Source organism: Bubalus bubalis, chromosome 17 (assembly GCF_019923935.1).
Source record: "Bubalus bubalis isolate 160015118507 breed Murrah chromosome 17, NDDB_SH_1, whole genome shotgun sequence".
NCBI lineage: Eukaryota > Metazoa > Chordata > Mammalia > Artiodactyla > Bovidae > Bubalus > Bubalus bubalis.
In genome coordinates this window covers 3,723,698-3,750,357 of record NC_059173.1, presented here as the reverse complement: position 1 = coordinate 3,750,357, position 26,660 = coordinate 3,723,698, and the positions used below count along the sequence as shown (strand labels likewise).

At 52.1% G+C, this 26,660-nt stretch overlaps 2 protein-coding genes across 21 annotated transcripts in view; one reads left to right on the top strand and one right to left on the bottom strand.

Annotated features, from left to right (window-relative positions):
• Window positions 1-8,266, top strand: part of MTMR3 (myotubularin related protein 3) — a 132,219-nt gene extending 123,953 nt beyond the window's left edge. For 5 of the 14 annotated variants that reach the window (XM_044929966.2, XM_025267370.3, XM_025267371.3 and 2 more), the window contains 5 exons: window positions 426-1,827; window positions 2,923-3,033; window positions 3,490-3,578; window positions 4,302-4,328; window positions 6,162-8,266. In XM_044929966.2, the coding sequence (XP_044785901.1) occupies window positions 426-1,827; window positions 2,923-3,033; window positions 3,490-3,578; window positions 4,302-4,328; window positions 6,162-6,333 (1,801 nt within the window). In that variant the 3' untranslated portion in view covers window positions 6,334-8,266. The other 9 variants (XM_025267374.3, XM_025267376.3, XM_025267372.3 and 6 more) reach the window with 6 other exon arrangements.
• LOC102393336 overlaps window positions 1-26,660 on the bottom strand; it is a 57,064-nt gene that overhangs the window by 19,692 nt on the left and 10,712 nt on the right. For 3 of the 7 annotated variants that reach the window (XM_025267384.3, XM_044929969.2, XM_044929971.2), the window contains exons 2-6: window positions 18,739-18,902; window positions 17,222-17,453; window positions 15,961-16,042; window positions 15,279-15,385; window positions 4,977-5,125 (exon numbers count right to left, since the gene is read on the bottom strand). In XM_025267384.3, coding sequence (XP_025123169.3) covers window positions 4,977-5,125; window positions 15,279-15,385; window positions 15,961-16,042; window positions 17,222-17,453; window positions 18,739-18,883 — 715 coding nt within the window. In that variant the 5' untranslated portion in view covers window positions 18,884-18,902. Of the gene's footprint in view, window positions 1-4,976; window positions 5,126-9,025; window positions 9,710-15,278; window positions 15,386-15,960; window positions 16,043-17,221; window positions 17,454-18,738; window positions 18,903-26,660 lie in introns of those variants that run through there. The other 4 variants (XM_025267387.3, XM_025267388.3, XM_025267386.3 and 1 more) reach the window with 3 other exon arrangements.

Here is a 26,660-nt window from a genome sequence, read left to right as displayed (position 1 = left end):
TCATCTTGCACTTGAAAGGCAGATTTTATCAGATGATAGTCTGCTTTGCAACCTATGAATTAGCTTTATTGAATTCAGACTGATGAATAATAGAGTAATTTAAAATATTATACTATCAGAAAATCAGCAACGCTACCTTCCTTTGCCACTAATTGAGAAATGCAGAAGTATCATGAAGATTGTCTTTCTAAACCTGTGTTTGGTGTTAGTTTATCTGTATGTGTTCAGCATGGGGTGCCCGAGAGTAGAAGGTCTCACCCTGGAGCTCTGCCTGCCTGCAGCCTGAGCCTTATTCCAGATATGCCACGGCTCCTTGAGTAGCTGTGATGGAGCCAGTGAGGAAATGACTGCCCGTTAAAACCTGTTGCTCTGACTTCCCCCAGAACAACCTCAGATCCTCATTTCCCCCAAACTCCTTTCTTTAGGCTACCAAAGACCCGATCATTTGACAATCTGACCACTGCCTGCGACAACACAGTGCCTCTGGCCAGCCGGCGCAGCAGTGACCCAAGCCTGAACGAGAAGTGGCAGGAGCACCGTCGCTCGCTGGAACTGAGCACCCTGGCCGGTCCTGGGGAGGAGCCTGTGGAGCCTGACAGCCTGGGGAAACCGACCAAAGTGCTGGGTGGTGCCGAGCTGTCTGTTGCAGCTGGAGTAGCTGAGGGGCAGATGGAGAACATTTTGCAAGAGGCCACCAAAGAGGAGAGTGGGGTAGAGGAGCCTGCCCACAGTGGGGTGCAGGAGGTCAAAGAGGAGGCTCTGTTGGAAGAGGGGAGCAGGGATAAGAGCCCCGAGGGCTCAGCCCGTGAATTTGATCAGCAGCCGGAGGTGGGGGAGGCTTCCCTAAGGAGTCATCTAGGCACTAGCCTTTCTGGGCTCTCACAGGGTGTTCCTGAGCAGGGTGGGCACAGTGTTCTCCCCAGTTCTCTCCAGGAGCCCCCCAGGGAAGAGGGTTCCCAGGAGGTCCCTGTGGAACCGTCTCAGATAGGAGCTACAGCAGAGGACAGGGAGGAGGCAGTCCTTCCCGTCTCAGCAGATGTGGCGGTTGACTCTGGTACCTCACAGTCAAGTTCTCTGCCCTCCCAAGTTTCATTTGAGACCAGAGGACCAAACATGGATGGGTCTGTGGACATGTTAATGGAAGATAAAGTGAAGTCAGACAGCGGGCCCCAGGGCCATCATAGACCTGGCCCTGTCCACAGTGGCCGGCTCGGTGGCAAGGACGTGCTTCCTCCAGCCGTGGAGCCCAGGCCTGCAGAGAGAAGCCTGGCGGAGAGGCCCCAGCTGGGGCCTGCAGTGCACAGGACTTACCCTGGCGGCGCCCGGAGCCCAGCGCATTCTCCTAGTGCCTTGCCTTTAGCCGAATGTAAGGAGGGGCTTGTGTGCAACGGTGCCCCAGAGACTGAAAATAAGGCCTCGGAGCAGCCCCCAGGGCTTAGTACCCTCCAGAAGTATCCCACCCCCAATGGACACTGTGCCAACGGGGAGACCGGGAGGAGCAAGGACTCCCTGAGCCGCCAGCTGTCGGCCACAAGCTGCAGCTCTGCCCACGTACACACGAGGAGCTTGCACCCCAAGTGGCTGCACGGCCACTCGGGGAGACCGTCGGCCGCTGGCAGCCCTGAGCAGCCTTCCCGCAGCCACCTGGACGACGACGGCATGCCCGTGTACACGGACACGATCCAGCAGCGCCTGCGTCAGATTGAGTCGGGCCACCAGCAGGAAGTGGAGACCTTGAAGAAACAAGTCCAGGAGCTGAGGAGTCGCCTGGAGAGTCAGTACCTGACTAGCTCCCTGCGCTTCAACGGGGATTTTGGGGATGAAGTGGTGAGTACACCATGGTGCCTCCGTAGCTGCACAGGAGATGGGCACGCTGTGCCGAGCGCCTTCTGTCCGGATTTCAGAAGCAGTCGGAAGGGTTTAGAGTAGCCCTGGTGAGAGGCTGGAGAGCGCCCGCCAGGTGACCAGCAGCGCGATGCTTTTTCTGTCCCGCCTGCGCACCCTCCACGGGCATCCTGTCCACAGGAGAGGCAGGAGAGCGTGTGCACTCAATGTGTGGCTAGTCAGTTCTCTGCGCAGAGAGGGTCAGGCCGTGAAGAGTGTGAACTGGCAGAATGACATTCGTCCAGCAACACCAGATACTCTGGTCCAGTCACAGTGCCTGTCCTACCCCAGTAGCTAGTGAGCAGTTAGTCCCCACCCCCCAGTAATGTGAGCTGTGGCTTGGAAGGTTTAGTTCTTTTTAAACATATGTGTACCCATCTTGTGGCAGGTGATGGATGGTAGTAGAGATGGGAAGGAGGATTGGTTTTTAGCACAGTTGGGAGTTAGTGCAGATGGGCCTGGTGACTGGAGGGGGAGGTACCTGAGGGGAGAGTCTCGGAGACACTCTCCTTCCTGGTGGGTATGGCTCCGCGTGATTAAGAACAGGTGTGAGTCTGGCTCTGAATCAGTCAGCGTACATTAAAGGCGGGCTCATCCAATGACTTCACTTCGAACTGACTTGGTTTTTTCATTTTCCCAAAGAGTCCTTCAGAGAAAGGAGGACACGCCCAAAGCACTGTTTCAGCACACAGGTGTCAGTGACAGGGTTAGATTGGCGGGTCCACTGGAGCAGCCGACATGGAGTTCCACCTCCACCCTGGTCACCTCGGCCTACCCACTCCCTGGAACCCGAGGCCTGCCCCTCCACTCCAGAGTCACTGCACCCGGCCTTAGATCTGTGTATCTCTCTTCCAGCTGAGCTCAACCCTGTCTCTGCACCTGCTCAACCCAGCTCTCGATGGCTGAGGCACCTAGAGATTCAGCAGCCCTAACACCCAGGCCCGCCCACATTCCCCATGCTCCCTTCTTTGCCAAGCTCTTTCTTCTTCTGGGAGGAGACCAGGTTCATTCTGTTCAGCTGTGTTTGTTTGCCAACAGACTTCAATTCCCGACTCGGAAAGCAATCTGGATCAGAACTGTTTGTCTCGCTGCAGCACAGAGATTTTCTCTGAAGCCAGCTGGGAGCAGGTGGATAAACAGGACACGGAGGTACAGGCTCAGCCCCTGTTCTGAGTGCCACCCATGCAACTGTTTTGCGGTTCTTCTCCACCCCCATCGTCTGTCCCCCCTGCCCCAGCCAAGGGAAGACCTCACCGCACACTCACCCTCTCTGAGTCTCAGCACCTATGAATTCCCGTCAGATCTGGAGTTTCTGAGCCAGGGAAACTCGAGCCAGCCCTCTCTCCTCAGTGCCTCTGCACTAGAGCCTTGCCCGCTCTCACAGCAACCAGGCTGCTCTGGCTGCCTCTTGATCTCAGGGGAGTTTGGAGTCCCCTCGAGGGGAACGATTTGGACGCCTTTCTTGTACTGCTGACATCAGGCCTGATTGGCTGCTGCCACTGGAGCCAGTGTGGTCCCTGTGACTCTTGCTGCCCCAGCATGGCTTCATTGGCTCCAGCTGGATGGCCCATCTCCTGTCACTGACCTGGCCCCGATGTTTTACAGATGACCCGTTGGCTCCCTGACCACCTGGCCGCCCACTGCTACGCGTGCGACAGCGCCTTCTGGCTTGCCAGCCGGAAGCACCACTGCAGGTGCCCCTGGAGGGAGTGGCGGGGCGGGCGGGGTGTGGGGGCCGAGGCTGGGGCAGAGCCTGCGGACGGGGATGCGGGCATCTGGCTGGCAGACCCAGGGGTCTTCAGAACCCTGGCCCACCTTTTGTGCCTCTGAAATCGGTGTTTACAGAACTTCATTTGGTGTCTGTCTTCCATTTTAGGGTGATTGTGAGTAAGTTTTGAAATGTACAAACGATGTCCCTTTTTGTTTTTTCTTCCTTGATGGTGAACAACAGCCATTTCCACCCAAACCACCACTTTTTATTCCTAGAGTGAAAGTGCTTCCCATGCAGCATGGCTGCTGTAAGCAAAAGAGCTTTCCTGCTGTGGGCAGGGAGCTTCATTTGCCTGCCCCTTGCCCTGCTCCCTGACCTCATACTCCTTGGGGGTGGGGGGCTGGTGGGACTGGCTGAGAACGCAGTTTTCGGTCCACAAGGCTCTTCTTTCTGGGCTGCAGAGTGAGTGGCTACAGATGCTTTGCTCCAGGTTGGGGGGGTGACTGGAGAATAGTCAGTGTTCCTGGGATAGGGATTTGATCTGAATTGTGGCAGAGCTCATCCACATGAGCGGACCTGGTTTAAAATAGAACCACCTCTCTGTCCAACGATGATGCTTCCAGGACTGTGTATCTCCCCGCCCTCACCCCAAGCCCAGATGTCTTTAGTTGGCTTCTCTTCTGAGCTCTCTCTCCCCTCCTTGCAGGGACACTGATCGTGTTGATCAAACGTGGTGAGCATTTGCAACAGCTTGTCTGTGGTGTCTGCACATCTACAGTAACTTCTCCACACTAACGCTCCCATTCCCCCTCTCTGCACTCACTGGGTGAAGCTTGGGTCCGGGAGCACAGGCAGGTGGGCTGGGGGCGTGGGGGCAACACAGCCTCTGGCTGAGACCACTGGAGCTGGTCAGGCTGTAGCCAAGGGTGCACCTGCTGACCGCACAGGTCAGGCAAGCCATCTGGCTGATGGTAAGAGGGGTGCTTCAGCAGGGGCTGGTCTTGTGAAGTGGCCAGTAGAAGGGGTACTTAGTTTTGGGTCAGTCATTCCCTGAGATTTCAGAATAGTACTGGCATCACTACTCTTTTTTTTTTCCCCCTTAAAAAAAAAGAGCCCAGGACGGAACAGAGGTGGTCTTCACAGAGAACTGCTAGCATTGAAAACTGCAAGGCAAGACCCCATGTGGCATCCATCAGGATTGCCTGAGAGAGGTCAGATAGACAAGCTTTAGCTCATCAAATTCATGTCAGGCCTTTGAGTTGAATTCCAGCAGGTATGTGAAATAAATGTACACATTCAGAAACAGATTGAGGCAGTTTCTCTCTGTAACCACAGGTTCTTACTGATACATGCTTTTCAGAAACAGTTGTGAATTACTCACTGCATTCCAGAGGATGAAGTCTTGTGTGTTGGTTTTCCTTCTTTCTTTTCATTGCCCCTTTCCTTTTGTGGTATTCTTTCGTCCGCAAAGCGTATTCAGCATTCTCTTTCGTCCTTAAGTGGTCCTTAATCCAGCAGTGGGTTTCCTGTCTGAGGAGCATAAAGGAGAAGGTCGTGAGTGATGCTGGCTGAGGAGGAGCTCCCCTTTAGCTTTTGACCCCACGTCATTGGAGGGCTGCATCAGACTCCTTGGAGTCTCCTGTTGGGCTTATTGGGGTTGATTTTAGGGCCTCCCCAGAGTGGGGCTGTAAGGTGAGCATAACCTCAGCCTCTGCCAGTTCCCCTTCCTGGAGGCCATGCAGGGCATCTGTTTTGGTGTGCAGACACCTATGCTGCACACACGCGTCAGAGCTGGGCTTTCAAACGGAGGAAGGGTAAGAGGTCAGGGTGCATTCAGGCCTTTAGAGAGCGGATACTCCCTGGAGATGCATGCGGGCAGCAGAGTGACCCACGAGTGGAGTGACTGACCCTTGTCTAATCGGGGGTGTGTGTGCACGCGTGTTCATCTGCATTGTCCTCTCACCCTGAGCATGTGGCACTGGTTGCTCGTCTCCTGGCTTCGCATGCCGGCTGCACAGCAGTCCTAGATGGCAGCAGCCTGTTCTGTGTTACTGCCTCTGAGCCTTTGGGCACGGGCTCCTCACTCCCCAGGTGGGCTGGAGGTTTCTCTCATCTGAGCGGCTCGGAGACCAATCGAATTGGTCCCTGGCCTCTTTATGATCTCAAGCTACACAGAGGCCATTGCTGAGGTGGGTGTGGCCACAGGGTTTTCCTGGACCAAGACTCAGCCATCAAGCTAGTAGCTGCCTTCCACCCTGGGCCCATTTGCTTTCATGGATCTCTGTTGAGCAGTGTCTTCTGACACCTGGTAACCTTGAGCCATAGTGGTAAGGCAGCCAGGTGTCCTGGACCCTAAAGTGAAAGTGGTGTGTGACTGCTCAGGAGGGCTCCCTTCCCTGCCTGGTTTCTTCCTGGGTCAGACCCACCGGACTGTTTGGTGTAGAGGAGTCTCCAGTCTCCAGCACATCTGAGTTGCATACAGGGAAGCTCTGTCTTCCGAAGTTGGTTTCCCCAGCCTGTCTCTGCTGCTGACACTAACACTGTTTTTGTTTTTTCTCATCTCAAGGAACTGTGGGAACGTATTCTGCTCCAGTTGTTGTAACCAGAAGGTTCCAGTTCCCAGCCAGCAGCTCTTTGAACCTAGTCGAGTGTGCAAGTCTTGCTATAGCAGCCTGCATCCCACAAGCTCCAGCATTGACCTTGAACTGGATAAGCCCATTGCTGCCACTTCAAACTGAAGCTCCATGACCTGGGGCAGGCGGAGGCCGAGCTGCTCCCCTGACAGGCCCACGCAGCCTGGGCAGACCTAGAGGCCCGTGTGCTTTGGAATGGGGGCGTGAACCAGCTGTGCAGAATGGCAGCCCTTTGAGGTGTGCCGCTGGGTTGTGCTTTGAGTCCTCCCTTCCCATCCCATCCCACCCCTGCGTTTTTTTTCTCTACATTTTCTATCCTCCTCCTGCCTCCAAAAAAGAGAAAAGTACCCTGGTTGTCTTTAAAAAAAAAAAAATTTTTTTTTGACGGAAGAGCAGAGGTTGCCAGCTGTCAAGCAGTGCTGAGCGGTGCTTTGTTCTTCAGGATGGTAGGAGGCTGGTTGAGTCAGGAGTGGAGGCCTGAGCTAGACCGCGGGGAATAACGCCGGTACTGCCATTTGTGACCTATCCTCGTTACCACCACATCAGAGCTAAGGGGAAACCTTTGCTTCTGAGGATGCCAAGAGCATCTGCCCTAAGAGCAGTGCCCCCGTGCCCTCTCCCCTGCAGAGGGGCTGGGCCAGTCCCCCCACAGGCAGAGGAATGGGAGTGGGGTTGGGAGGGGGCACCCTCCGGAGGCCCTGAGAGGGTTGGCTGTGGGTGGCTGACATCTCCTCCTCCACGGGATTCTCGTTATCTTGTTAAGGGACCCAGGTGTCTGGGCTCCCCTCACTGTCAGTGGTCGGCCCCCTCAGCCAGGCCAGCAGCGCTTCCCACCCTTGGGTGCCAGGTGTCAGACTGGCCAAAGCACAGCACCCCGCTGCTGCGGTCAAGGCCGGAGTGCGTGCTGAGCCTGGGAAGTGCCTCAAAGCCCCCTCCCAGGCCTGGTCCCCCAAACACTCGCTTCCTCGGCCAACACAGGGAAATCCAGACTCGGGGTTCCCGAGCTGCCCCACTCCCAAACAATCCTGGGCCTCCCCCTTGAGGGGTAGAATCGGTCTTTCGGAGTGCAAGCGTCTGGAAGAGGGAGTGTGTCCCACAGAACCAGCCTTCCTCCACTGCCCCTTGGAGCCCAGCCCTGCTGCTGTGCTGCTTGTCAGCCGCGAGGGGCAACGTCGTGTCTGCGGGGTTCTTTAGAGAAGGGACATAGCCCATCGGAGATGCAAGGCACCTCTCCTCAGCAAGCTTTGATGTGGCCCTCAAAGAGCCTTAAATCAGGATTTGTGGTGGAGGTGGGTACGGAGAAGGGTGGAGCAGAGTTTAGGTTTGTGCTTTGTGATCTTGGTGTCCGTGTTTGTGCCTGCCCTCCCTCCCCGGGGAAGGGCCATGCTCGGCGCTGTGAAAAGCTGCTAACCGGTAACTGGGCGGATTGTGGTGAGCAGTGGGGGTGCGGCCTGGGAACTCTCCTGACCTTTTGGGAGCAGCTCCCTGGCTAAGGGAAAGTTGTGTCTCAGGAAGGTGGCTCCTGTGTGTGCCTGGGTGTAGCTAAGACTTGGTCCGAAGCCTTCCCTGGAGCTATCAGTCCAGGCAAAGCCAAGGGCACCTGAGCACGGCTGACTTTCCAGTGGCAGCAGGCTGCTCAGAATTTGCATTGAGTGAAACAGGGTGTAAGTTCTCCATACTCTGTGTGGTCAGGCCTTGCAGGTTGGGAGAAATCAGTCTAATTGAAGATTGTGCAGTTCCTAGTGACAGGTGCCAAGAGGTAATGATTACGGGTTTCTTGGGTCTGATGTACAGTGTGAATAAATGCTTGCAGCTCTTAGCCCTTTTTTGATCAATGAAGCACTTTTTTATTAATATTTTTCTTTGTATGTAAAGGAGGAACCGTAACTCTCCGTAGCTGTACATATAACCTTTTTCTCCTAAAGAGGAGTTGATCGGCGCTCCTATATTTTTCATTTTTTGTCAAAGCAAGAAGTAAATACTTTAGAACTGTTAAATATATAAATAAAGTGAATAAAGTTTAGTGTTCCGCATGGTAGCGTTTGCTAGCACGTTCTGATCTTTCTCCCTGTGGTTTATTCCCCTTCATCCCATTTCCCTCTGACACCGAAGCAATTTGAGGTGCTGCTGAGAAATTGAACTTCGATACAGGAAAACTAGATTTCTTTTTAGCTCTAGACCTTGGCAAGGAGCCTGCACCACGATACCCACACTGAAGCACAGTTCCTTGATGGTTTCTGCCCCCTATGGTCTCCAAAGTTAAAAAGGCAAAGCATTGTAACAGTCGGCCATTCTTCCTTATCCGAAGAACTGAGTGTCAACAGTAATTAAAACTACCTCTGTCCTCCAGGCTTTTTTTGCTGTTACTCTGTCAGCCAGTGCTCCGGCCCCTCAGCCCCACATACCAAGGAGCATCGGCAGTGCCTGCAGCGGCGGTGAGCACCGAGGTCTGCATACAGCGGAGACTGAAGGGGGTTTGCGGGAGGGCGGCCAGAAAGCACCTCGCCTCTGCCTGACCTTGGCAGAGACTCCTCGGGGCAGAGGAGACCAAACTGGGTGTGAGTGGACCCTGTGCGTAACTAGAGGCCTCCTGCCCCCTCCCACAAGAGGGAGGAAGCTCCGCCTCTTAGATCTGCAACCAGTCAGGAAGGCCATAGCTTCCCGTCACTTCCTGACTCGCTCCTACTCTTTGTAGAGGGATTTTCTTTCCCATGTCACTGTTGGGCACCCTTCCTGTCCCTCGGGCCTCTGAAGGACGTAACGTGGTGCAGTTCTTCCCAAGGGAGGGTAGGTACCGATTAGTGCCCAACTCTGGGGTCACCAGCCTTACATCTGAGGTGAGTTGCGTGCTCTTGACAAGTGGCCTGCGATGAGCGACCTGAGAGCCTCCCAAGGTCACTCTCTGGATGTACTCACTGCTTAAAGTACACACACACTTAAAAACACTCCAGCTGGTTCCACTCTGAGATCTGTGTGCGCCATGTGGCAGGTGTGTGCGGGGGAAGGTGCCACTTCAGCAGCCTTCAGTCCATCAGGGAGCTGAGTCTGGGCTTAGACCACTTTGTGAAAACCTGAGTGTGTGTCCACACAGAGCTCCTGTTCCTGAGGGCTAATGCTTTAGCCCTTGGTAAGTTAGAAATACTGGCAGAGTCTAACAAAGCTGTTGGGGCCATAGATGGGGAACTGCTGGCGTTAGGAAGATGGAGAAGACCTGCACAGTGTGGGCAGAAGGCAAGGAAGTGCCCCATGAGGGAGGCTGTACGTGGAGGAATTGGTTATCCGAGGACACGGCCAGTCTTCCTCACTCGGAGATAGTTGATCTCTGAGCCCTGGAGCTCTGAAGGTGACCTTGAGGTGCCAGGTCATCGTCCTCATCTCCAGATTTGCCTTTCCTGGGTCTCGTAGTATTTCCCTTCTTTCTGTACTTTGGTCTCCATCCCAGTCGAAAAAATGATAGTGTGCAGTGATCCACTACGACTTCCTAGTAAAGGTGTACAGAAAATTGATTTTGCTAAAATGCTCATTGTTTATTTCTATATTAGCAAATGATATTCTAAAGAAATACTGTGGTACATTTAAAGGGGAATGAACAGAATGCTCCCAGAACATTTGTTAAACTTCCAGCTCTTTAAAAAAAATAAAAATGGGAGTAGAGAGTAAACCCTAGAATACAGTTTTCAGGCCACTTGGCTTGATACACCTGGCTTGGCCCACAAGGCTGGGTGATACCCTGCCACTGAAACCCTCCTGTGTAGCGGTATGCCACGTGTGCTGAGGGCGCGGCTAACAGCAGATGACGACGGGCCTGGGCTGTGCCGCAAAATGACTGACTCTCCACTTGGAATTTGGAAACCATGGCAGGGGTCCAGCTGTTTGATTTCATCATCTAAGAGCATTTGTTCTAAGTGGAGCTCACTGATGAGCTATCTGGAGGGCAGGACTAGAATGTGAGAGGCAGCGGCTCCGCTCCCAAGCCTCTGACTCCTTGAGACGGTCTCCCTGGCCCCGGTACACCGCGGCAGTGCCGCCTGCGTCCTCGCCCTTGTTTGGAGTCGTCTGCTGCCTGTTGTGCAGATACCAGCTGCCTCGCTGGTCAAACGGGGCTCTTCTAGGTTAGGCAGTTGGTCAGAGCTATGAGGGGAAAGGGTACCCTCTGAAGTAGGAATTAACAAAGGTTTCAAATGCTGTTGTATTTTATCACTGTCTTTTCTATCATATCCATGTTCTTAGCTTCTGTTAACACTGCTCACGGCAGTTGGCATTTCAGTTGTATTTTCAGTGAAATTTTACATCGGCTTTCAAAACTGACTTAACTGCTTCCAGACTGGTGTTAAGATTTTTTTCTAAATGCAAAACGTAACCCGAGGCTTGGATCCTGGCTAAATACCCTGTTGCTGCTGAAAGCAGCACCTGCTACTGCAACAGCCTTGACTCTGCTGTAGACTGAGTGAGGGTGTAAACGGAGGAGGTAGCATTTTCACCCGCAGTTGTTCAGCCCCTTGCACTGTGCTTCGCTAGTCAGTCGTGTGGCCAGTGTTTAGGTGCCGGGAGTAAATCCACTCTTCCCTAGTCTGTTCAAGAGACACGGAGGGGACAGCAGGAGTCCACGTTTGTGTCTCAGAGGCCTGGGACTTGAAATCCTGATGTTAGAGGTGGGTAAGGGATCTTAGGTGGGTAGATTTGTGGTTTTCGTGCTCTTCTGTGGGGAGCGAGCCTCCAGCCCTTTTTAGTATTGGGCTTCCACCTAAGATCTGATTTGAAGGAAGGTTTGGATGATTAAAATTACTGATTTAATCCACCCTCCTGGTTTTATTTTTTACAGTGGTTCTTGTTGGTCATCTGTTTTAAGAACAGCAGTGTGTCCATGTGAATTCCAAACTCCCAAACTATCCTCTCCCACCTCACCCCACCCTTCCCCTCTGGGAACCAAACACTCATTCTGTTTCTCTCTTGTGAAGTTTTGATTTGCATTTCCCTAATAATGACTAATGCGCATTTTTTATGTGGCTCTTGGCCGTCCGTATATCTTCTTTGGGGAAATGTCTGTTTAGGTTTTCTGCCCATTTTTTGATTGGGTTTTGTTGTTGTTAGTGAGTTGTATGAGCTGTTGGGTGACTAATCCCTTGTGGGTCACCTTGTGATTCCCTTTGTTGTGTAAAAGCTTTCACGTTTAATTGGGTCCCCTTTTTGTTTTTATTCCCATAACTCTGGGAGATGGACTGAAAAACATATTGCTGCTATTTATGTCAAAGAGTATTCTGCCCATGTTTTCCTCTAAGAGTTTTATAGTATCTGGTCTTACATTTAGGTCTTTAATCCATTTTGAGTTTGTGATGCTTTGTTGAGAAAAATGAGATTCAGGGAGCAGCAAAGATTCATCCAGGGTTACCAGTGAAAGCAAAATGTAAATAAAACATTCTCTCCTGATGCCTTCCCCTCAGAGCTCTTGGGCTTCCAGAAAGCAGCCTTAGATAAATAGTTATTCTAACCTGGTTCTCTTTGGATTAGCCAAATCAGAAATCTTGGAGACGAGCCTAGCAGTCACTACACAAAGGCTTAAACTGTAAGTCCTCCGATCCCTGGTACCAAAATCAAAAAGTTTTGACATATATAATCCAGTTTTTTTTTTTTTTTCTTTTAACCTTTCAAGTACCTAAGAACAATGTTAATAGAATGAACTAAATTCAAGTCATAATGTCTTAAAATCAGTGGGGTGGCAGGGGTCAGGGTGGGGAAGCATTTCTGACTAATGCAAGTTGTGAACTCAGTGTCCAATTCATACCTGTTTTTATTTGGAATGGTATAGAGGAAAAAGCCTGATTTTTATCTATGTAAGTGGAAATAGTTACAGCTTGTCTGCAGTCTCTGGTTATGGACAAAACTGAAGTAGATGCTTGAAAAAAAGGATTAATAGAGGACTATCCAGGACCTGCTTTCAGCCCTTATCTTCCATACATCAGGTGAGAAGCACCCAAAGGTTATAATCGCTAAAATTACACGTGGTGACAGCCACTAACACCCAGGCGTGGTGACCCCAGCACCGACCCAAGAAGCCCTCACAAGCACGAAACCGGAGGCCTTACCTGAGGGCTCCAGCAGCCTAAGCCATGTGTGCTTTGTCTCTGAGCGTACCTGTTATGGATGATTTTCACTATTTAATATGACACTTGGAGTGAGGGAGTGCAGGGAGCCTCTGAGGTGCTGCCATAAAAGCCAGTTTCAAAACCAGTTATTTGGTGTAAAGACTCTGGGGTTTCTGAGCCCACAAGCCTGGGCCAGCTGAGCACCTCCTCAGCTGGAGTGGAGCACTGGCCCCAGGGCTGGGTCGATGAGGAGGACCTAGTAAGTGCTCCCTGCCCCTCTGTCCATGAAACAAGGTGACTTTCACTGCTGGAGGACATTGGGAATGATCAGAGCCAGGCAGGCTCCTGTCTCACCGGTCTTAAAACTTGAAGACAGCTGGCCCTGCCCTGGGTCTTCCACCTTACAGAGGTGACATCCTGGTCTAAGTTCACTTACAGTATCGTGTGACTGTCACTACTTGAAGACGTCAGAGCTCATCTATGAACTTTAAACACTGATGTATTTTAATGGATGCAGGTCTGCCTTAGGGGTGCACTGCTGCCTTAGAATCCTATGAAAGCAATGGGAAAGAGGAGCCAGAGAAAAACTGCTTGTTGGAGTTGAGGTGGCCTCAGTTTGCTGAACAGCTGGCGAGGTTTAGGTTTCTGACTGAAGACTGCACAAGCCAGGAGCTACACAGAGCAGCTGGTTCTGCAGGCTGCGCAGCAGGGGAGGGAGAGGGGGCCTTGCCTCTAAGCAGCGCAGATGTCTGAGGCACGGGCCTGGGCCAGGCTGTGTCTGCTACTTAGCAGGTGAGCCTAAGGTTGCAAGAGAGTGACGACCTTACCTTCAGCTCACCCTCCTTGCCATCTCCAATGCCAGAGGAGCCCATACTTAAGGCTTCATCACCCAAATTAAAACAGACTGAGTTAATTATAAATGGCTCCCCTACTGTACTTTGCCTGTTGGACAGTCATCCCCTAGAACTGGAGGTCTTTCAAGTCCCCCTTAGATGCTGGTAACCGCTGACACACACTACTGGGGCGGCTCCCAGTTTTGAAGTTCCTGCCAGCCCTGGGGACCCGACCTGGGTGCCATTTCTGTTCTTTCATTTGACTTGATGGACCAGCCAGCTGCTGCCTCAGACGTCTGTGCCCAACATGTGTGTTCTCTGGGGTCCCCAAGGACCTGCCGTGCCTGCTGGCTCTTCTGCTGCTGCAGCTGGCCTTTGGGGCTGTGCCAGACTGTCCTGTCCTTGCTCCTGTGTGGTGCTGGTGTTCCTGACGTTCAGTTGTTGGCTCTGCTTCCACACATGCTTCCTTGGAGACTTGTATAAATCAAGGTACTTAATATATTAACAGTTCCATCCATGTCTCTGCCAGAAATGCAGTGAAGGCCGTCTTCCCCAGGGGCTCGGAGAAGGTGTTAAGGCACCAGCTGTTCCCGAGCCAGCGTGCGAGGCCGCCTCACGTGCACACCCTGTGCAGCCCGAGGGACTAGTTCTCAGGGCCTAAGACTCTGCTCACCCAGTCCTGTCAGCTGGAAGGAGGGCAGAGCCAGGAGGCCTGCAGCCCGGGCCTGTCGCCAGTCCTCTGCGTGCCGGGTCTAAGGCGCGGGGATGGCGCAGTTCCTTACCAGTCAGCCTGCGGCAGTTGCGAACCTGATGCCACTCTGCCTTCCTCGCCGCCACGTCCAGGTAGGAAGTTAACCTCCTCTTTCCAGATGGTAGCTGAATTCCTCCCCAAAGCCTTGCCTGCCTTAGGAAGTTCTGAGCCACACTAGGCAGGAATGAACCTTGGCAGCTAAAGCCACTGCCCACAGCTCCTGTGCGCTGCCTGAGGCAGGGAGGGCAAGGGGGCGAATCCTTTGCTTCTCCTTACCTGGACATCTGGATCACCCTTGCCTCTCATGTCCTCCGTAGCTCTGCCCTCCAAAGCCCTCTAGACTTTCGGAGATCGCTGCCAAGGCCTGAAAAGCTGAGGACAAGAGCCTGGGTGTCTGAAGTCACCTGTTTGCCCTTCATCTCTGCGGCCCTAACTGAAACCTCAGCTTACACTTTGCTTCTGACAGCTCTGGATATACCAGCTGACTTGCTCTTTTAACAACTAATGAGACCGGTGGCTCTGCACAGCCTTCTTCGGTGCCTTAGATGCATCCCTATCCCAGGAGATAATGTGGCATTTCTGTCTCTGGCACTGCCGTCTGTTAGGGAAGACTAGGCAGATAAAAGATCCTCATTATCCAGAAAGAACTGGGACCTGGAAAGCCCTTTTAGAGTTAACCCACTGTAGACAGAGACCAGAGTTTCACATGGTAAATAGTGAAAAAGGCTTGACTGGAACAAGTATCTATTAGTAGAGTGTATTTGCAACTATGAGCTAATTCTTGAGTATTTTATATATATATATATATATATATATTTCCATCCTAAAGTTATGTGATTGTACACAGGACATGGTTTCATGTTTGATTTCCATAATACAGTCAGCCACAAGGGTGGTTTTTAGTCAAGGCCTTCTCTGGTTTTCCGGAGAGCTTCTCTTCAGCCCTTTGATAGTCAAACCACCCGCCATGCAGCTCTTCACTTATTCCTGGACCTTGTTCTGAGTCCTCACTGGCCAGGGGCTGCACTCGTTAGTAAGTGGCAGCAGACACTGACTCCATCGGGCTTGAGACAACTCGTAGCCTGAAGAAGCCAGAGCTGGGTGTCTGCCTAGGCCCATGCCTGTGTAGGTCTGTGCTGCCCTGATCCAGAGATGGTGGGACCTGTGTTCTAGCTCTTTCGGTGATTTAGGCTGTGGCTCTGACCACTCCAGTCTGTTCTGATTCTCCTCTGTGGGGAAGTTTGTCTGGTTAACCCACAAAGCTGTAGAGGAACCAATGAGGAAATAGTCGTGTTTTACAAAGTTAATTGCCATGCAGCCTGGGGGGGTAGCATCCTGAAAGCGCACACTTGAACTTCTGCTCTGCCGGAGTCCCCCCCATACCTGCTTTCCCATGTCGTCCAGAGTTGGAGGGGGCAGGAACCCTTCTTGTTTGCTAGGCAGCCGGCCTGCTCCAAGGCAAGGAACGTCTCTTGCCTGTACCTGCCCAACTGGAGGAAGAAGGGGGACGTGTCGGGCTCTCAGTGCTCACAGGATTCCTGGCCACCTCTAGCCAGGGTGGTCTCCAGTGTGAACTAACAAAGATCCAGCCTCTGTCGGGGGGGAGTGTGACCGGGGACAGCTTCTCTGGCTGGGTAGCCCTGCCCGGGAGCCAAGCCATAGGCCACCGTGCTGGTGCCTCACCTCCATTCTGGGCAGTGGCGACCCCTGAACTTCCCAAACACAAACTTCTTGATGTCTGCCCATTTTTGGAAAGGAGAGCCACCAGAGGTGCCCCTAGGGAGCAGAGTAGTGGGCTCAGACAGCAGGTACAGAAGGTGGGGGGAGTTGAACCCCTGCCCTCAGAGGGGAGCTGCACTCCGTAGTCCGAGTAGGGGTAAACTTCCGGAGGGGCCCTCTGGCACCCTTTCCTCCACAGCACCGCCCACCCCACTCCCACAGCCCTCTCTGGGCCGGGAGTCCCTCCTGCCTGCCCACCGCTGTGCCCACGGCTGCTCCTGCTTCTCCCCCGCCGCCTCTGCTCCAAACCCCCGCCGCCCCGGCGAGTCCTCCAGGACAGCCTCACCCGAAGGCAGTGAAAGCACACGAGCCGGAAACAGCGCAGTGTCCGCCAGCGGGGCAAGGGACAAACAGGCTGAAATGCTCCCCTGCAGAGCATAACGAAGCAAGAGTGAAGGAGCTAGTTACATACACAAACACAGGCACAAGTCTATGTAACACCAAATGGGAGAAAAGGAAATCATCTGCTGAATGATTCCATTCTTTAAAGGTTCAAAACCAGGCAAAAGTGTTATTTCCGGTGCAAAGACATGATAACTACAAAAGCCAGGGCCCTGGACATCTCTAGAGGCTGGAGAGGATAAGTGACCTTCTGGACAGTGGTGGGTTTCACGACTGCTCATCTCATAACTCATCATCCTCTGCAGATTTTTAACGTACTTTTCTAGTCAGTCATGTTATTTTACAAAGGTAAAACCACCACCCAGTCCCTCCATACCTTGGGCTTCTCAGGGCATCGACCCCTTGGTGTGCACACCTCTCCCGTGATCGGTCAGCCTCAGTGGGGAGCTGTCAAGGCCTGAGAAGCAGCGTTGGCTCAACCGCTTGGGTGGCCCTGGGTCCATGAGCGGAGGGCCGCCGTCATTCCCCCCGGGGGTGGGCTTGCCCCAGCCTGACTGCGTTCCCAGGGAAGTGTATGTCAGTCTGGAGCACTGGCTTCCTGGCTGCAGCAGCCTGGCCCTGAGTGGGTCTTACCTGACCCAGATCTGCTGCTCATGAACAGGATCTGCTATGATGAGTTGCCCCAGCACCCTAGGTCTAACTTAAATCAGGTGGGGTACTCTTGGTTTCCACTGTTTATATAATGTGGTCATCTGTCCACTTAGCTGGAGTTGGTGGGAGAACATTACAGGGACCTCCCCACGTCTGGAAACCTTTGATTATGTACAGGGAGAGCAGTCACATAGCAAAAAACAAACCCCTACTTCATGTCAGGCACCTCAGTAGCTGAGGCAGAGAAAGCCAGAACCCTGTATTCACGGAGAAGACTGTTGACAAGACGGGTAAGTGAGAGAATGCTGCGGAGCAGTCTAGGGGTCTGTGGGAAACTGCAGCGAGTCAGGAGAGGTCCCTAGGGAAGCAACGTGTAAACCAGGGTCTGAGGGATGAAGAGGGAGACAAGAAGCCAATTCGCTGAGCAAGTACTATGTGCTAAGCCCCTTTTGTCCAGACCACCATTGTTTAAGATAGGTGTTATCCCCGTTTTACAGATGAGGCAGCTGAGGCTCAGCGAGCTGAAGAGCCCTATCCAAGGTCGCTCAGCTAACCTGCAGCAGAATGCAGACTCAAACTCCAGTCTGGTGATCCAAAAGCCAGGCAGTGAGGTGGCTGCTGTCACAGACAAAGCCAGAAGTGGTGGTGGCCTCAGTGGATCCAGAGAGAAGCAGACGTGCAGGCCCAGCAGGGACCTGGAGGGGAAGTGACAGGACTCGGCGAGCACTGCTGAGGCAGAGGGGCAGGACGTGCTGCAGGCTCCGCCTTGACCCGCTGGATCATTTACTTTGGCGGAGGATGAGGGGAGGGATAGAGGTTTAGAGGGGAAAAAAACATCATCTAAATTTGATATAAAATAAAACCGGGCTAATCCCATGCCTAGAAACTCCCTCTCCACGCCGCAATCCCAGTGTTCTCTCCACCCGTTCCCACCCCTCCTCCCGCTGTCCTAAGGCCCCCAGTTCTCTTCTGAGCCTCCACCCTTCTACTACCTCACCTCGGGCAGGTCAGAGCTGGGAGGCCCACCAAGAGGATGCTGGCCCTGGCCCCCCGGGCTTTGTTCAGGCCTCTCCTGAGGCTCCCTCCGCTACAGAGGCTCTGCCTGGGGAGAAGCTGCTTGTGTGCTGAACTCCTCAGGGTGGAGTCTTCCCCCAACCCCTCCCCCCACCACTAGGACCCAGAACATTCTGTGTGCACAGCCTCCACAGTCACACAGGGCTCAGAAGGGCCTTGTCTTGGTCTAATGCGCTTCTACTGCAGTTCCAAATATATTCCTACTGTCTATAATAAGGGGCCCAGTTTTCATTTTGGATTAGGTTCTGACACTAGCTGTCCTGTCCCTGGATTGTAATGATGTAGACCCTGAGTGGCAGACAGCCTTTCCCAGCTCTGGGAGTGAACCTCATTTCTAGCTAGGAAGGCCCACTGTTTTAAAGCAAAAGGAAATTAAAAAAGAGCTCTTTGTTTCTATGAAATACACAGTTTTATGTGCAGTTTTATGTTTCTTCATGGGTAATAACTTAGGAGGGAACCTTGGGAATAGAATACAGAAATAACAAATTCTGGGCTATTAACCGTGGTTAATTGTTTCTTTATAGCCTAGTGTGGAGGCACATCTGGGTTGCTTTGCACTCACAGTCACAGGTAGGGAAGGAGGTCTGCTTAAGTATAACCTAGCAGCTGGTGCAGAGAAGGCAATGGCACCCCACTCCAGTACTCTTGTCTGGAAAACCCCATGGACAGAGGAGCCTGGTCGGCTGCAGTCCATGGGATCACTAGGAGTCGGACATGACTGAGGGACTTGACTGAGGGACTTCACTTTCACTTTTCACTTTCATGCACTGGAGAACGAAATGGCAGCCCACTCCCGTGTTCTTGCCTGGAGAATCCCAGGGACGGGGGAGCCTGGTGGGCTGCCGTCTCTGGGGTCGCACAGAGCTGGACACAACTGAAGTGACTTAGCAGCAGCAGCAGCTGGTGATCCCAGCCTGGCTCCCAAAGCAGACACTGCCGCAAGGCCTCACCTCCAGTTAAACAGTGTTTCTCACAAGCCTAATCATGGACCACTTACCTGAGCTCCCTTCGGCTCTCAGATGTGGAGGAGATCCACATGTTGTCCAGGCGTCCCGCAAAAGCAGCCTTTGGGGTGTAACCCACCCTTGTGCCCAATAAGCTGGATGAATCTGCCACTCAGGCTCCAGACAGCTGCAGGTCATTGCTTACTTTAGTAAACACCTGTTTAAAAGAAAAAATGAATTGAAAAAGTGTTGGACACTTTGCTCAAGAAAGGTACAGAAAGGTTCCCCTGGCTAGCTCTATGGGCCTGCCCGTCCTGATGAGCTAACGGATGAAGCACCAGACCGCTGAGAGAGAGGCCCTCCCGAGTCACTCCCCCAGAGCAGTAACACGAGAGACGGGACGAGCACACAGAAGAGAAAATCCAGCCCCAAGTTCCTTTTCTCAGAGACACAGCCAGTATCAATCCAGACTGGCTACGGAAGGCCTTCTGGAATGTACTCGGTCATCCCGTCACCCTCTGTTGTGCTGATCCATGTAATTCATCTGTCCCGCCCCAGGAGCGTGGCTGACCTCCTTCAGTTCACAAACTACAACCCAGATTCCTTGCTCTGACAGCAGCTGGCCTCCCAGGCATACTCAGCTGTTCTTCACCCCATGGACCTTCTCCCCTTAACTCTTCTCATCCGTCTCCTCTCCCTCAACTTCCACATTTCTGAGTGCCTGTCCTTGCTAGACCTGGGGGACATGGAGGGAGGGAAATAAGCCCAGTCCCCAGCCTGAGCTTTCTGCCTAGTGAGTCCATGGGTTACGCAGACCTTCATAGTAAACCCTGAGAAGGGCTGTGATGGGGCTCTGAGCCCCCATCAGGACGAGGCTCTGGTCTCGGCATCAGGAAGGGTTTCCCTGAGGAGTGTGACTTCTGTGGATAGAAAGAGGTGGTAACCAGGCACCAACCGGGGGCAGGAGAGGCTGCAAGGAGGGCACGCTGTGGCCAGGCCAACAGGGCTGTGGGCCCGGAAGTGAGGCCCTTTGCAGGGAGGCACTGTAAGGCCGGTGGGGCTGAAGAGCAGGGGGCACAGAGGGAGGTGGGCTTGGCTCAGACAAGCCAAGTCTGGGCTCGAAGAGGATGGTCTATGTCCCTAGAGCCATGGGAAGCCTCTGAGGGGTTTTCAGTGGGGAGAACCCCAGAGTTGTGTTTTCAAGAACCTTCAGGAGCAGGTACAGGGCCTTCGTGCTCAGGGTGAGAAGGAAGCAGCCATACCATAAAGAAAAGTATTTGCCCTGCAGAGAGGGGAGAAATGCACGGGAAGGACGACCATGCCACCTGCTGGAGGGTTTGCGTGCTCAGAGGGAGGTGTGGGCTGGGGCTGGACGTGGGAGAGTGAGGCAGAGCGACAACGCAGGCAGGGGATGGGCACATTCTCGCTCACCCCCAAGAGAAGAGGTGGCCGAGGACTGAGCCAAAGGCCAGGGAGAAGAAAGGAGCTGGCAAAGCAGTCCAGGAAGGACAGGAAAAAAGGAAAGCAAGGCAATATGCTGCCAATCTATAGTGAAGAAAGTATTTCAGGAAGCACCAACCCTGGAGGATAAACACAAGCCAGCCTCATGGAGAGAAGAGAAAAGAAAGGCAAAGAGAACAGGAAGCCCACAGCCCAGAGGGCAGAGAGCCTGGAGCTCTGGGAGCTGGAGTCAGGGAGGAAGCCTGGAGGCTGGCGGATCAAGAGGGGCCTCAGTAAGGAGTTTGGACACGATCCTGAGGGCCAGTGGAGGGCTGTTAGAAGTTTCTTTTTAATTAGAATCAAGATTTATGCTCCTTGTAAATAAAACAAGATGAACCCCCCGCACAAAAAAACACACAAAATTCTAGCAACAAAGGTATATGTTAACAAGTGAAAGTTCTGCCAAATGCCCCTCCTTCGGTATTATTCCAGAGCTCTTACTGCCACTCACCAACATCGTTAGTTATGTGCGAACAGGATTCAGCTACATACAATCTCTGCACCTTTCCTCATTCGGTCAGCAGCCGTCTTGAGCATCTGTCTGGGTGGATCCACGCAGACACGCCCGTGGGTCTGAACGGCTGGACCATCCGCCACGGCCTGTGGATGGATGTGCTTCTGTTCTGGGTGCTCATTTTCTTTAGCCTAAGCTGGCCGTGGAGGCGCCTAAGGAGAGGAGTGTTCCCCAGGGCCCTGCGTGCCGGGTTGGTTCCGCATTAAGTACCTGGCTTTGGGGGTGACGTGGCCCCTCCTGGGCCTCAGTTTCCCGGTTCACTGTGTGCTGGGCACTATCATCTCATAAAACAAAGTGAGTGTTAATATTTCTCATCGGTGAAGAGGACTAGAGGACTGTCATGATTAGATTTGTGCTTCAGAGAGATCACTCGGGTTGCAGTATGAAGAACTGCTCGCTCTTCTCATCCACATTTGTAAAAAAGGAGTCTTAGTCTGTCAAGGCCTAGTTCAGTTTCCTCTTCCAAAGGTGCTCTCTCGAGCACACACAACCTCTTAACTGGAATTCTCCTCTACCGGTTCTCCCCTGGAACATAAAATCCCTGGAAGTTGAGAATCGTGTTTTTCATCTTTGCATCCTCCATAAGAGTAAGTCTATACAAGGACTTAATAAATCTCAGCGGAGTTGTCCATGCACTAAAGAAATCATTTTGGTTGACAAATAAGTGAGCCACTCAATACTTGTTTGGGACCCAAGCCTCCTTTTGATATGGAGTTTTATCCACAGGCCTTGAGATGCGTATGATTAAGCACTGCAGGAGGTATTTTCCTGGCTCTGAAAGGCTTTGACCTGCCCTGCCTGGAGTGCTGATGTTGAATGAGACTGTCTGGAAAGATGCCCTAAAAGCCAGCCAGGTGTATTGTCCCTGAGCTTTAAGAAGATCCTGCAATTCGGAAGCCTGAGAGCTTCCTTTTCACCTTGCACAATACACTGAGAGCTTTGCCTTCACTGGACTATTGCTGTATAGGAATGAGTGACCTGCTTTTTCTTTGCTTTGAAAGTTTTGCTCATTAAATACAGTTTCCTTAGATCCATGCAGTTTAGTGTTAGGGAAATAAAAAGCTTGTATTGAACACCTGCAACTTGAAGATCAGTTCTTCTGTTTCATAATTTAAAATAACTTACAAAAATGGAAACAAATGGGATCTAATTAAACTTAAAAGCTTTTGTATAGCAAATGAAACCAAAACTGAAATGAAAAGACGACCCACAGAATGGAAGAAAATGTTTGCCAACAGAGCAACCAAACCAAGGGATTAATCTCCAAAATTTACAACAGCTCATGAAGCTATCAAAAACACAACCCGATCAAAAAACAGTCAGAATCTAAACAGACATTTCTCCAAAGAAGATATACAGACAGCCAACGCCTCATCACTGCTGATTACTAGCGAAAGGCGGATCAAAACTGTGATGAGGCTACCACCTCATACTGGCCAGAACGGACATCGTTAAAAACTCAACAAATAAGGAATGCTGGAGCGGGTGTGATGAAAAGGGAACCTCCCACAGTGCCGGTGCGAGCGCAGGCTGACACAGCCACTATGGAGGACAGCATGGAGGTTCCCTAAAAAACTAAAAATAAGAGTTGCCATATGATCTAGCAAGCCCACTCCTGGGCATATACTCAGACAAAACTATAATCTGAAAAGATACATGCATATCTATGTTCACAGCAGCACTATTTATAATAGCCAGGTGATGCAAGCAACCTAAATGTCCATGGACAGATGAATGGATACAAAAGATGTGATATGTATATTATAATGGGATATTACTTAGCCATTAAAAAGAATGAGATAATGCCATCTGCAGCAACAAGGATGGGCCTAGAGGTTACCCTGCTGCTGCTGCTGCTGCTGCTGCTAAGTCCCTTCAGTCGTGTCCGACTCTGTGCGACCCCATAGACGACAGCCCACCAGGCTCCCCCATCCCTGGGATTCTCCAGGCAAGAACACTGGAGTGGGTTGCCATTTCCTTCTCCAGTGCATGAAAGTGAAAAGTGAAAGTGAAGTCGCTCATTCATGTCCGACTCTTAGTGACCCCATGGACTGCAGCCCACCAGGCTCCTCCGTCTATGGGGTTTTCCAGGCAAGAGTACTGGAGTGGGGTGCCATCGCCTTCTCCAGAGATTACTCTACTGAGTGAAATAAGTCAGAAAGACAAACACCATGTGATGTCACTTGTATGTGGAATCTAAAATACAGTACAAATGAGCACATCTGCAAAACAGACACACACAGAACCGACTGTGGTGGTTTAGTGGTGGATGAGGGAGGAAGGCATGGGGAGCGTGGGACTAGCAGCTGCGAACCATTTTATATATATATATATAGGATGGTTAAAAAAACAAGGTCTTACTGTATAACATAGGGAACTGTATTCAATATCCTGCAATAAGCTATAATGGAAAACAATATGAGAAAGAATATATATATGAGTCACTTTACTGTACAGCAGAAATAACACATTATAAATTAACTATACTTCAATAAATTTTTTTAAAAGAAATCAATAACAGGAGGTACTGTGAGAAAATCACATATATGTGGAAATCACACAACACACACTAAAACAACCAAGAGGTCAACGAAGAAAATTAGGAAATTCAAGGAAAATTGGGAAACTCTTTGAGATAAATGAAAACAAGAACAGAGCGTATCAAGTTACTCAATGCAGCTAAAGCCTAGATGGAAAGTTATGGTTATAAATGTTATCCTTAAAAAAACCTCTAATTAATTATTAACCATACACCTTAAGAGGCTTCCTTGGTAGCTCAACTGGTAAAGAATCTGCCTGCAGTGCAAGAGACCCCAGTTCGATTCCTGGGTCAGGAAGAGCCCCTGGAAAAGGGATAGGCTACCCACTCCAGTTTTCTTGGGCTTCCCTGGTGGCTCAGATGGTAAAGAATCTGCCTGCAATGCAGGAGACCTGGGTTTGATCCCTGAATTGGAGACATGGGTTTGATCCCTGAATCGGGAAGATCCCCTGGAGAAGAGAATGGCTACTCACTCCACTATTCTTGCCTGGAGAATTCCATGACAGGAGCTTGGCGGGCTACAGACCATGGGGTCACAAAGGGTCGGACACAACTGAGCAACTAATGCTTTCTATATACTAAGCACATATACCTTAAGAAACTAAAAAAGATGTGCAAAATAAACCTAAAGCAAGCAAGAGGGAACAATACACATTCTAGCAGAAATAAATAAAGTGCTGCTAAATCACTTCAGTCGTGCCAGACTCTGTGCGAACCCACAGACGGCAGCCCACCAGGCTGCCCCATCCCTGGGACTCTCCAGCAAGAACACTGGAGTGGGTTGCCATTTCCTTCTCCAATGCATGAAAGTGAAAAGTGAAAGGGAAGTCGCTCAGTCGTGTCTGACTCTTTGCGACCCCATGGACTGCAGCCTAGCAGGCTCCTCCATCCATGGGATTTTCCAGGCAAGAACACTGGAGTGGGGTGCCACTGCCTTCTCCGGGATAAGTGGATAGTCACATGCAAAAGAATGAAGTTGGGTCCCTACCTCACATGATATATCAAAGTTAACTCAAAACGGACTGAAGATCCACATGGAAGTACAAAATTCTTGGTGAAAAACCACACTTGTATATCGTCATCACCTTGAATCGGCAATGACTTCATAGATAGGAGAGCAAAAGCACAACCAACAGAGAAAAAACAGGTTGTATTTCATCAAAATTAAAGGCTTTTGTGATTTGAAGGGCATCATCGAGACCATCCACAGAATGGAAGAAAATATTTGAATATCATGTGTCTTTTAAAGGACTTGTATCCAGAATATATAAAGAAGGCTTCCAACTACTGTAAGAGGAAAACCCAATTTTTAAATGGGCATAGGATTAGAACAGACAGCTCCCCCCAAGAAATACAAAGGGCCAACAAGCACATGAAAAGATGCTTCCCATGAGTCAATAGGGAAATGCCAATCAAAACCACAGTGGGCTCTCCCTTCCCATCCACGAGGGCGGCTTGAGACAAAAAGTGCCTGGGGAGATGGAGAGGCCAAGGCCGAGCTGTGGGGAAATCAGAGCCCTCAGGCGCTGTTGTTGGGAAGTAAAGCGGTGCAGCTGGTGTGCAGAGAGTTTGGCAGGTAATCAAAAAGTTCGTATCAGGATTATTTTTAATAGCAAAAAGGTGGTAGCCCGAATGTCCACTGGCGGATGAACGGAACGGCGAACTGCGGTGTGCCCGTGCGGTGGAGCGCCATTCAGCCATAGGGAGGAACCGAGCACCGACGTGCAGCGCAACGTGGACGACTATCCTAGACAGTCGCCAGGCACCAAAGGCTGTACGCTGTCGGATCCCATTTATGATGGCAGTCAAATCCATGGAGGCAGTAGATGGATGGGGGACAGAGGACGGGGAGGAATAGGTGGTGAATGACTGCGAACAAGCGTGGGCTTCTCTCGGGGTGACAGACATGCCTTGGAATTAGTGGTGATGGCTGCACAACTTTATGGCCATGCTAAGACCTACCGATTTGTATGCTTTAGAACCGTACATATATGTAAATAAAAATTACATTGAAAAAAGATGGTTGGAGTTCAGGCCAAGATGGCAGAGCAGGAGGACCTGAGCTCAGCTCCTCTCATGGGCATGCCCAAATTACAACTGTTTACAGAGCAACTACTGCTGAGGAAGCCCAGGACCTAGATACAAAGCAGGAACCACGTGGCAAGATGGGTAGGAGGGGTGGAGCGGTACAGCCAAGACCCGTACCCCTGAGTGGGGGACCCACAAACTGGAAGATAAGTACTACTGCAGAAGCTCTCACCAAGGAGCAGCGGGTCTGAGCCCCACACTGGGCTCCCCAGCCCTGGGGTCCTGCCCCAGGAAGATGAGCCCACAGAACATCTGGCTTTGAAGGCCAATGGGGCTTACTTTGGGGAGTCCCAGAGGACTGTGGGAAAGAGAGACTCCACTCTTACAGGGCGCACACAAAATCTCACATGCTCCAGGCCCTAGGGTAGAGGCACTGGTGGGTGAACACCAGCCTCAGGACCACCGCAGCCCTGCAGCCTGCCGTGGCAGGACCTAGCCCACCTATCAACAGGCCAGCATAGGCCCTGGGACCACCTGGGCCCCTGCTGCCCAGCCGCAGGCCAACACCAGCTCTGAGACACTGTGGGCCTATCTGCCAGCCACGCTGGGGTCTGGTCCCCAGACCCATGGGCCAACACAAGGCTTGGGACACCCCAGATCCTGTAGCTAGCTGTGTCAGGAAATGGCCCTGTCTACCAGCAGACCCACACAAGCTCCAGGATCCCCAGGGCCCTGTGGCCAGAGCTCTGGGAACTGGATCTGCCCACCAGTGAGCCAGCCCGATCCCCAGTAACCCCAGGCCCTCGGCTACACCGCCCAGCAGTTCAACACCAGCTCTGGGGCCCCTAGGCCTTGCATTCAGAGCCCACAGGACCTAGCGCTGCCTGCCAGTGTGCAGACACCAGGCCCAGGACCCACTTCACCCACTGATGGGAAGCTCCAGCACGGTGCCCTGGGCCCTGACCTCGCCCGCCAGCAGGGGGACACCAGCCCCAGGATGACCACAGCTCCACAGCCTGCCTTGTCAGGACCCAGCCAACACCCCAGCAGCAGCTCCGGGACCCCCACCCCAGACCCCCTGCCCACCAGCAGGTCAGCTCTGGGACGCCTTGGGCCTCTCAGCCAGCAGCCCTGGAATCCATTCCCACCCCCCAGCAGGCCAATACCACCTCCATGGGACCTCAGTCTCCTCGGTTAGCTATGCCAGATCCAGCCCACTCACCACTGCCCCAGAACCAGCTTTGGGACACCTCGAACCCACAGCCAGCCACGTAGGAACTGACCCCACCTACCAGAGGGCCAACACTAGATCCAGAAACCCGGGCCCCACCACCTACTGTCCCAGAACCAGGCTCTGTCGGTGGGCCGGCACTAACCCTAAGACCCGCCAGGCC